This window comes from Manduca sexta, chromosome 9 (assembly GCF_014839805.1).
Source record: "Manduca sexta isolate Smith_Timp_Sample1 chromosome 9, JHU_Msex_v1.0, whole genome shotgun sequence".
In the NCBI taxonomy this organism is placed as follows: Eukaryota; Metazoa; Arthropoda; class Insecta; order Lepidoptera; family Sphingidae; genus Manduca; species Manduca sexta.
Genome location: NC_051123.1, coordinates 12975175 through 12987204, shown reverse-complemented (window position 1 = coordinate 12987204; position 12030 = coordinate 12975175). Strand labels below are relative to the sequence as shown.

Sequence of the window (12030 nt, the reverse complement as noted above, 5' to 3'; positions counted from 1 at the left end):
CATTTTATTTTGTACGTATTATCTAGTCTTATGACTTCGCCAGACGTGTGACAGACGCAGACAAACAATTTTTTTTATATTTAATACAGATATATGAAGTTACATAGCGGCGATAGCCTAGTTGGTTGTGGAACGGACTGCCGAGACGAATGTCCGCGAATCCCGAGGGCACACACCTCTGACTTTTCTAAAATGATGTGTGTATTCTTTGTAAATTATCGCGTGCTTTAACGGTGAAGGAAAATATCGTGAGGAAACCTGCACATCTGATAAGTTCTCTATAGGAATTTCGAAGGTGTTTTAAGTCTACCAATTCGCACTAGGCCAGCGTGGTGGACTAAGGCCTAATCCCTCTCAGTAGTAGAGAAGGCCCGTGCCCAACAGTGGGACAGTATATAATACAGGGCTGATATTATATTATATTAATTCGAATTTTAAATGCAGTTTATCTAAAGTTAAAGCCTGATACACATGTTTTAACCGGTATACAGCTAGTTGCTAGTCATGCCTTATGATTATTGATTCTTAATATTATGATAAAGATCTCTGTCGTCCGAAATAAAATGATTTATTATTAAGTATTATATCTTAGAATGAAAAATACCGCCAAAGAAACTCAAAGTTAGTTGTTTATTGGTACTGAGTTTAAAAGAGTATTTTTCATCTTGTGTTTGTTGCATGTTATAATATTTTAGGTTGTTTTAATGTTCCCTTTTATGTTTTCTTGTCCTTTTCTCCTGTGAGATATTCTTGGCGTGTTGTGTGCAATAAATGTTTTTATTATTATTATAAATCAAATGGCGACTTTTCTAAGATATAAAAATAATGGTAGTCGATATTTAACACATTGTGAAACACAGAGGTTTTCTTCGGATCTTTTATAGCCCGGATGAGTATCTTTTTGATCTACACTTAAATACTCAATCAACTTTATTGTCGCGTGTCTAGAGTTATATAACAAGGAACATTTTGTCTTGTCGTGAGGTGATACTTTATTAACAGCTTGCTGATCCAATTAGCATGTTTGATAGTGTATAATAAATATTATGCTTGTGTAGTTATGTTTTAGTAACTACAAAATAAGTATTATACGGTTTGTCCATTATTTACTATTGACATAAACAGGCCATTCCTCTACTTGTAAGCCTACATTGGCATAAGAATGAAATCTCACAGTAAAAAAGTTGCACATCTTAAAAACATTTAGCTTCTATTATGAAGTGTTCCTAATTAGTTTGCCATTTATATATATAAGAAGAAGACTCAATCAAACTCATCACACAGTCACAGGAAAGCAAAATCCCCAATTTTGTTTAATGGAACGACATTTTTGTGTAAAAAATCATGTTCTGGATGCCATTCTTGAACCTAGGGAGTGGAAGAATGGTCATGTCTATCCAACCCAGCAGTGGCGAAGCGTCCATACAATCCGATTTCTACCGGCTTCCCTTTTAGGTTCATTTACGTTTGTCTTGGTTTATGTTTTCTGTTAAATTGACCGCGATACCTTAACGAAGCCATTTTTTTCGCCTCGAGTTACCTTTTGAAAAATTTCAACCTCCGCAACTGCAACCCAGATGTCATCGCAATGCCCTCTGGGTCGGCTCCCTACCAGTTTTAGGCCGTCATACCTACTAAAACCTGTGGTGACCTGCTTCTGCGTACGTGAAACTGTGCCGGAGAGTCGAGAGTGTATCCGAATTTGCCGGACCCGTCTCTGGACAATGCCGCTACTGAGTTAGTCAGTTATTTTAGTTAAAAAATGAGACTACTGAGCCGATTTTAAATAAAATCTTTGGGACTAATCTGGAATATTCTTTAAAATAATAAAAAATAGTTTACCAAAAAAGTTCAGAGGTAATAAACACGAAAAATGCACGTCCAATTGTGCATCTTCTCCTTTTTTTAAAGTCAGTTATAAATATATTTGTATTTTTAAGTAACTAAGTTGTATCTTTAAGTAAGTAAATAACTGTTGTTTTGATGACAGTTTACTTAGTGGTTAGTTATAGTATATCAGGCAATTGACAAATAAGATCATTCTCTGGATAAAAACAACGTTTAATCAAAATAACATTTTTTTTATATAATACTAGCTTTTGCTTTTGAAGTAGTTTTTCGGGATAAAAGTCCCGCTATAAGTCGTCCGTCCCGTCGAGAAAGTTGATAGCTGGAATTTTATCCTGGAAAATTCTTTCACGCGGGCAAATAAAATATACAATTATAATGAAAAGAGTAGGTAACACTCATTGTACTTAATAAGGTTGCCTTATCAAAAGATCGATGCCTTCTCAAGTCATGGTTGGTAAATTAGTGAAAAAATATATGACGTACTTTAGTACCAGATTTTCGTCTCCTAATGATGAGACTAATAAGTTACGAAACGGGAAAAATAACTAGCTATACCACTCAGACCTTTGACAGCATTCATTTCGTCTAAGCCGTTTTCAACAAAGGATCCCAATCTTAATTTCCGATCCAATGCTGAGAATAAACCATTTAAAATAAGTCATTTTAGGCATGTCAAAAAATCTTTATTCTCATTGGTCTATTACAACGATGGTTTGTAAAAACTAATTGGGTTGTTTATTGAAAACGGCTGTTTATAAAAATTACCTGGTAGAGGATTCATTAAGACGCCATTCCTTACATGGTTAATGGATCCTGATCGAGTCACTGCCATTGATTAAACTTAAATATATTGATGCTATATTGTGTTTCATATCATGAAATTGCAGGAGTCCAGAAATTCTCTTTTTCCTATCATTTATCAATCGTCATTTCCCTTCTTCAAGAGTTCGTCAATGTACTCAAATTTCCTCTGGTGTATTAATCATGTCCTTTTTCATGGTCTGTTGTGACTAACTTCTTACTATTCGTTTATTGATATTTTGATTGCCTCGGTGGCGTCGTTGTAATGTGTAGGCGGTACATTTACCGCGCTGAGGACCTAGATTCGAATCTGGTTGCGCCAAAAAATACTAGTGTCTGGGTTTTTCCATCTTAAGAAAATTACTCAGTCACAGCTCGCAGTCAGGAAGTTGGCGGTGTGATACACCCGTACCTCGGAAAGCACGTAAAGCCGTTGGTTTTGTGCCTGATTTCTTTTCGGGTCAGGTCGGATCGTTGTGTCATTAGACTATGAGAGTGAAGAATACAGAGAGTGCACCTGTGTATTGCATACACACTTGTACCCTATATTATCTCCTGCGTATCTGGCAGATCTCAGTTAACATTGGTAGCCGTGGCTGAAATTCAACTACGGAATCGTTCATTAGCGATATAATGTTTTGAAAATCCTAAATCTACCAAAAAAAGTAACACGTGAACAGCAAGTGTAGAAAACCAGTTAGTTTCTTCAAAGTTTTTTAGTTTGATTTGTCAGTTTTTTTGTTTGACTTGTTAGTTTGTGGTGATACCGTGGGACGGTCCAAGGTCGCCACCACACCGTAACCGGCGTGATGCGCTGTACACACTCATGTGCAGTGTGCGTGTGAACACGTTTATTCAAACTGGAAAATAAGAGGTATCGAGTAGAACTGGGTGGATGAATTTAGGGTGTAAATTAAGGCTTCATTATTTTTAATATATTGATGAGAATATATTATGTATTGAAAGTTTAAGAATATATTTTATTAAGTAAATATTCAAAACGGATTGGAAAATAAAAGGTATCGAGTATAACTGGGTGGATGAACTTAGGGACCAAATTAGAGCTTAATTATTGTTAATATATTGATGAATATATATTCAAATTTTAAGATTGTTTTTTTATTAAGTAGGTATTCATAATGATTTCTTATATTTAAGCGAAAGTCAGACATCAAATTAAACCATTTTTTTAGATTTTGTCGCGGATTTGAGTTTTATTTTAGTCCCGAAATTGTGGAGATTGCAAACTTCAGTCTTTCCCGGGACAACGACGGAATCAAAACCATCGAAACGTTAGCCCGATAGTAAACAAAACTAAAAACCGAGATAAAAATTCATTTCAATTCACGATAGCGTGTTTCTATATAGCTTACCTTGGTAAATGAGCTATCCAACACTAAATTAATTTTTCAATTCAACCAGTAGTTCCTGAGATTAGCGCGTTCAAACAAACAAACTGGGGCCTTATTCTCTATCCCGCACGTTATTTTAACAGTGCGTAACAAGCACGTAACACAACGCATCATGTTTAGGACTATAGAAATTTGACTTACAGAATACCATTCCACGCACTTTTCTCGAAGATAACATGACACGGCCGCGTTACGCGTTTACACTATCATACAGAATAAGGGCCCTGTTCAGTTTAATAGTATAGATTATAATAATTATTCTCATTGTATCTTTCTTGCGCGAAATTACAGCGTGAAGGTCGGTCCTTTTGAAAGACTTGCGTGTGGCTTCAGCTCAAACATGTAGAGGCCTCTTTTAGATAGGTACTTCAATGTAGTTGGAATATGTACACTTTGGAGATACTCTCTGTCTTAGTGCCGGATTTATATTTTTCATGAGTGTAGGCCACTTTATATCTGCCGCCCCATGTAGGTAGGGTTAAGTATGTATATATGTTAATTTCTAATACTTAATAATTTTCCATTTGTTTGTATTATTGAAGGCACTAAAGTTAAATAAACGTATAATTAATTAAATCGAGTGAGCGTCTTCTGAAATCTGCCGTCCCCTAAGAGGCTGCCGCCCATAGGCCGCGGCTTATACAGCCTATTTATAAATCCAGGACTGCTCTGTCTGCATTTATGGGGGAAATACAGGTAAAGACAGCGCCCGTAAGATGCTAGGACTGTTGCAGAGTTGGCAGGAATTATATTCGGTCTTTGTATGGAATCTTGCTCGACTAGGGGTTTAGTTATTAAGAAAAGGGCACCTGCTATATATAATGTCGCAATCTTTTATATCCAAGACAGTATTATTATTATTAATAATGTGAGCTCGCTTTTATAAGTTTTTTCGTCCGCGATTTGCGGATGAGAGTTGGTAGACTAAAATACCCCTGCATCGATTTTAGACATCCACATTCCACATATTCGTTTTTTTTTTAAATAAGAGTCGTTTTCATTTTTACCGTAGAACCAGATAATCCTTTGTAATATTATATATTTTAAAAAATATATGTTTAAGTACGTAACTTAAAAATAAATATGAGAATTGTAATGTCGTTGCAGATTTAGCTTTAGCCGGATTTACACAAATATTGTATTTATAAGTACTTATCTGTTCATACATTGAAAACCGGCGGTCGGCCAAACAAGGAGGTGAGAATGTCTACCATAATCGAGGTTAGTTTCGCACTGGTGATTTAAAAATGCTATTGCCGCTCCTTCTATTTTTATAATTATTTAATTTCCATAAATTAATTTTTAATATTTCGTGAAACCTGTTATGGCTTTTGTATTATTTCAAATACAAAATATTTTAGTAAATATATTAATTAATAATATTAATTAGTAAAATAAAATTTCTTTACAAAATTTTAAAGCTATAAGTATTTGAAATACTAAAAACAAATTACCCCAGCGTGTAGTACTAATTTGAAATACCAATTCCAAATTAAATTTTTAAGTATTTTTATTACAAATAAATCAAACTGCCCAACCTTGGTACTAACTAAGCTAAAACCTTTTTGTAAAATGGATAAAAACACTGATACTAACTAAAAGTGCGATTTAAAAAACGTTTATAAAACTTTAAATATCTAATGCGAAAGCAATCACAGTACCACATCGTGATGTTTGTTCGTTAGTTAACATCGATTTAATGTAGTTAACCAAATTTTAAGCGCATAGGTTAGTTTACAGCGCACGCCGCGCCGGCTGTTTCAGGGTCATAACACGTTTCGACTGGATTTGTCCAAGCCCGGGTTTTACACCATGGGCCGGCAAATATACAGGGTCATTTTGACATTGCGTTATTAAATGAAACCACATACTCGTGTTCACCATTGCTGACATTGTACCAAAAATCATCCATTAATAATGAATATTTTCACCAAAAGTCCTGCTTTTAGTTTTCTGATTTTTTGATCATTTTGTACTTTAATTCGAATATGGCGTATGCCTGAGTGTATTTTTGACTGAATGTATGATGTTGCCGCAGCGACCAATTCTCTTAGAGTAGTATTAGTGGCATTAGAGCGCGTAAAATTTAAATGACTTTTTATTAATATTTATTTTGATCGAAATTTACACTTTTATATTTTACATCTACGGCTCAAGTAACTTATTGTAAATTGTTATTTTCAAGTAGATAAGTAAGTATGTGGTTTCATTTAGTAACGCAATGTCAAAATGACCCTGTATACTGGCCAATTGTATTTTTACACAATTATGCCGGCCTGTTTAAAGCGGATATACACCGGCTGAACCCGGAATGCGACACACTTACATGGACTACTGACTCGGGTTTAATACTTTGTATACAGTGGTGATAGTGATAACCAGTGTTGCCAGAAGGTTACATTTCTTACATTTTTCGTTACTTTTGACCCCCTCGCGGAACATGTAAGTAATTTTTATATTTAAGGCAATTTTCGTAACCTTTGAGAACAACGAGATTTGTAATACAATTTTTTTATTGTAAACAGTTTACGAACGCATTTCTATTCAACGCACCTAAAACTAGCGGGTCTAAAAAGTATTTCACTCCATATCACACTTATCAAAATGAAACGTATCTAGCATAAATTAAAACTTGATTTTTGCTTTGAGTGTGCGCGCGCACATTTCCTATATCCCCGTGGTTTCGTAGCTACAGAAATGCTTGCCCAAAAACGCGTAAATAAAAAAAGAAACAATAATGTAACTTTTGCAGCAAAAATGTAACATTTTAGGAAACGAAACGTAACTTACGAATCAAGGGCCCTGGCAACACTGGTGATAACGGTGATAGCCTAGTTGGGCGTGGAACGGACTGCCGAGACGAATGTCCGCAGGTTCAAAACCCAAGGGCATAGACCTCTAACTTTTCTAAAAATTATGTGTGTATTCTTTGTGAATTATTGCTTGCTTTAACGGTGAAGGAAAACATCGTGAGGAAACCTGCATACCTGAGAAATTCTCTATTAGGAATTTTCGAGGGTGTGTGAAGCCTACCAACCCGCACTAGGTCAGCGTGGTGGACTAAGGCCTAATCCCTCTCAGTAGTAGAGGAGGCCCGTGTCCAACAGTGGGACAATGTATAATATAGGGCTGATATTATTATGATAGTATACAGTGGTCGTTATTCGGGCGGATACAAAATATATAGTCATTAGCAAATAATACCTAGCTATAGGCATATAATATACCTGACATTTGTAACTTTTTTCCTCTTTGGTCTTATAACAGGGGGTAGTTGCATGTTCCTACATGTTTGGAAATAAATTCTTTTTCTTTCTATGGTTTTATAGTACTTATATATTGTGTCAGGTTCCTTTTTTGAAAATGTCACCTTTATCACTAGTACTTATAACATTTTTGGAAATCTTTCCTAATAAACCTTATGATAGGAAGTGCTTATCCTTTGCGTTTGTTATAGCCAGTAAAATTATGATAATTTGGAATAATTTAAGTATGGCTTTAAATTTAAGAAACGCGCCACTCAATCTGCTAATTCATAAGTTTTTATTTAAACAGTTGTCCGACGATAGTTGAGCATACTTTTGCTTAAATCAAAACTATTTAACGTTGTGTGACTCCTTTTGGAATTTCATCGTTACGATGATTCATTAAATAGAAGGAAAATTGTATTATTTAGAGGTGTTGGGTTTTTTATGGTTGAGTTTGTCTTTTGATATGAGATTATTGCATTGCTATTTCGTAGATTCATATGCGGAAAATGGCGATGTTTATAGTAAGCCGAAACGATATTGTACTCAATGAAAATATTTGTGGTCACAAAACAAAAGTCACATGCAGTAAAGTGGGTGGACCATAGATTGTTTATGTTTTGGTTTGATTTACTCCTTAAGGAGACGGCAAAGGCTCTCTGCCATACAGCCTGGATCATAGACTATTTTTTTAATTTTCCCTTTTTATTGGTAAGGCAAAGTGTTCTAGCCCATACAGCCTCGACATTAAGTGTTTTCAATAAAAGTCAGTTCGTTAAGGTCTAAGGACCATAGACTTATGTTACCTATTAATTCATTCAAGGCAATGTTAGTTGTTACTGTTATTTAAAATAAAGGCGGTTATAGATTAAATAAGAGCGAAGTGTCAATGTATGTCTGGCCGCGCTAAGGAGGCTAAAATTATCACGTGTGTCTCATTTGCCATGGACCATAGATATTATAGATTTTTTAATTAAATAGTAATAAAATCCCCGTTAAATTCATTGAAATTAAACTCTTAACCCGGTACAAAGTAAAGTTTAGTTCCCTAGATCTCATGACATACATTTTCACTTCAAAAGGTAGGCCTCAGTGCAAAACTCACGGCCGTACGGTGTCAATGAACCTAGCATGATAAAAAACTGTAGAACAGGTTATGCGAATCATGTTTCAAATTGCCACAGCAATTTGTACCTTGCACGTGTGGTAACAGAATTTTAATCAGTACGGTTGCGCACGCTGAAAAATTCAAGGGATTGCAATTTGACGGGAGATTACTGCCAGGATTTAAGTAAAGCGGTACGGTTGAAAACGCATCCAATTTGTTTCCATTTAAGATTTAAAATTGATTGCAATAAATCTTGTTGTCGGAAGTCGAACGGAATGCTATGTACGATGCACTTGATGTTATTGATACGTTTAAATACTGGTTTTGCTTTGTAACAAGTCTTTTGGGTTACGAGAAAGCGTGTAACTGGCGATCAAAATGTATCCAGTTTTACCAGGCTTGACGTTTAGAAAATGGCTTTATTTTCCTGTCAGAGAAAAATGGCCTTTTTGTATAATACAGCTTGATTTTTTTTTATGCAACTGCATGAGATCAGCACGCCACTCGACTGATAGTAAATGATACAAAATAATAAGTTTTTTGACTCATTATTGTTATTTATTTTTATCAAATATTTACATAATATAAAATATAACTAGAATTATTAAAATTCGTTAAATAAATAACAAGTTATGTCTTTGAATTTTGGTATAAGAGGTAGGTGTCAAGGAACTAACTGAGTACTAAAATCTAATATAACGTTGCCCGACCCGGGACCTCAGAGCGGTAATCAATTCGCGCAATATACTACACAACCCAGGCAGTCAAATGACAATAATACGAAAAAAAAATTTACGTCGAATTGATTACCTCCTCCTTTTTTGAAGTCGGTCAAAAATAGTAGCTCTAGAATAAAAATCTGGTAAGCATCTTAAAAAATATCAACTACTATTATATAAATTGAAGACAAACATAATTTTACCGTTGTCGGCTCGCTTGTCGCGATCACACTCAAGATTATGATGCGTTTGGCAAAAATTTTGGCTCAAACGTCAGATTTTTTGTTCCGGCCTTGATGGAAATATGCATTTGCGTCGCTAATTGTTTAGGGGCACGGCGGGAGGTGTTACAAAATACGTATTTTTTACGCCTTTGGCGAGAGTAATAGATCGTTTTGCTATTCCTGTCCTTAAACAGTAACAAAGACTTTGAGAAGCAAGAATTATGACTTCGACGACGTTCTTATATTCAGTTCTTAAGTCCCATATTGAAGTAACTCTAGTTGCAATGTCTAAAATAACCCTTGTGTGTTAGGAAAAATATATAACAACTAGCTTTTGCTCGCGGCTTCGCCCGCGTGAAGGAGTTTTCTGGGATATATTTTTTTCCGACTTACTTGATATATCGTTATATTATTACTAAATTACACAAAATCATTATAAATTATAGCCTATGTGTTGTTCTGATGTATAACTAATATTACTGTAAAGTTTCATCCAAATCCGTTCAGTAGTTTTTTCGTGAAAGAGGAACAAACATACATACATCCATCCTCACAAACTTTCGCATTTATAATATAAGTAGGATGACTAGAGAAGCGTAAGCATTTGATAAACCTGATTATATTGTTATGGCAGGTCAGTTATGATAATAACAGGAGTATTTCTCACTTATCACGCACTATCATGACCTAATCCGTCACGCATCGCAGGAGTCGTCGATAAAAAATCTAACGTAGATTAGTTGCCGCCTCGCTTTTTCGCAATACGCATTCATGTATAAAAATTGCAGTCCCGAGTAAGTTGGCCTTATTTTTAACAGACCGTTATCCAAGGGCCTTGATGCGTACATTTTATTTTTTCCTTGCATGATAGCAAATTGTCCCTTTGAACTAATAGGTAATCATAGAGCAAGATCTTAACTATATGTATAATTAAATTTATGTATAGTAATGCAGTAAATTACGGAAGATATCTTAAATTTGACTGATAGATAATATTTAAATGAGACCGGGGATAAGGTGTATTAATAAAGCAAGAGAAAAGAATATTTTATAAGAGCCTTAAAATACACAAGTTTATTTATAAGTATGTAATCTTGGTCAGTTTTCATAACGTATTACGTGTCACCTTAAAATGTGTAAATGTTTGAAGAGTTATTTTAGACTTCTTTTTGTTTCGTCGTCGCAGCCAAAAACTAATTGACGTAATGTTTGGTTCAATACGTAGTAAGAAACAATGTTTGTTTAGATTTTTGGGCACGACGGTGATACGATTGTATTGTATATTTAGAATTCTGTTCTGTTAAGAAAACTGGGAAGTGAGGACTGAGAAATATGATTGACGGTATGTGACCTCGTTGTATTATTACTTCTGTAAGACGAACAAAAGATGTTTCTTTTGAATTACAAAATCTGGCAGAAGACTAGCTGCCTCGACTGACTTTGTCCCGTCTTAACTATGAATTTGCAGCGCGCATTCTGTCAATCGCTGAAATTAACTTTTCTTAAATTTTTTAACGTTTCGCTCAACTTCCTTAATTTTTTTTCTTTCATAAGATCCTTCTCATGACAATAAAACAACAGAACAACAAAAAAAAAAATAACAGTGAAATCGGTCCAGCCGTTCACGCGTGATGGCGTATAATAATAATAATAATAATATCAGCCCTGTATTATATACGTGATGGCGTGACCAAGGGAAATAGGGATTCATTTTTATATATATAGATAAGGAATTTCAAAGAGTCTTTAATTATGGATATGTTATTTTACATATAATGGTGCGTGTTAAAAACCACTCTGTTGCAAAAAACTAAGATCTGAATATTTGAGTTTAATCCAGGAATAATACCTTGTTTACTTTGTCAACAGTTGATGAAGAGGCTCCGTCAAGTGGTTGGCCAGAAGTTATTCGAGGTAATTATGAAGGCCACCTTTTACGGGCAGTTCGTCGCTGGCGAAGATCAGAACACCATCCGTCCAACCATCGACAGGTAATGGAGTTTTAATAGACTTAGAGGAAACAAATTACTCGTCAAATATAGGAAGAAGACATTATTCGAAAAAAAAATAGTTGAAATATAAACAAGATAGTCATTTTATGAGTATTCGAGCACAAGTGCATTAAGTTTAATTGTAATATGACCTCTATTAACGTTATAATATAGAATAATTTTGAAGTACTAAGAGCCATCATTTTGAATTTTATATACGTAAATTATCTCTCGCTACAGTAAACACCAGGGTTGGATCTTCAGAGGGAGTAATCAGTTATGTCAAATTACGATACGTCGCCTTAGACAATAGGTTCATGAGTATATTATGATACATCTATATAAACGTAGATAGTATGTAAACCTCATTTTCCTTAGAAAAAAAAGTGGGTTAATATTAAGCTTCCTCCCACAGGCTGCGTTCATTCGGCGTTAAGTCGATCCTGGACTACTCCGTCGAGGAAGATATCTCGCAGGAGGAGGCGGAGAAACGCGAAGTCAGGTAATTCTTGCAGTTACACCAAAAATTTTGGTGAATACTACCAGTACTGCCATTTTATAATTCTTACCTCTTAACATTATTCGAGATGACTATTGTGTTTGGATTTTTACCATGGAATGAATTTTTTTTTAAGAACATAGGTTCTAGCCAATAATTTTTCACATCTTAAGGCAT

The 12030-nt window shown here is 34.9% G+C and overlaps 1 protein-coding gene across 3 annotated transcripts in view; it reads left to right on the top strand.

The window, feature by feature from the left end:
- Positions 1-12030, top strand: part of LOC115452039 (proline dehydrogenase 1, mitochondrial) — a 45782-nt gene that overhangs the window by 8354 nt on the left and 25398 nt on the right. For all 3 annotated transcript variants that reach the window (XM_037436718.1, XM_037436717.1, XM_037436719.1), the window contains exons 2-3: positions 11233-11354; positions 11770-11856. In XM_037436718.1, the coding sequence (XP_037292615.1) occupies positions 11233-11354; positions 11770-11856 (209 nt within the window). The remainder of the gene's footprint in view (positions 1-11232; positions 11355-11769; positions 11857-12030) is intronic.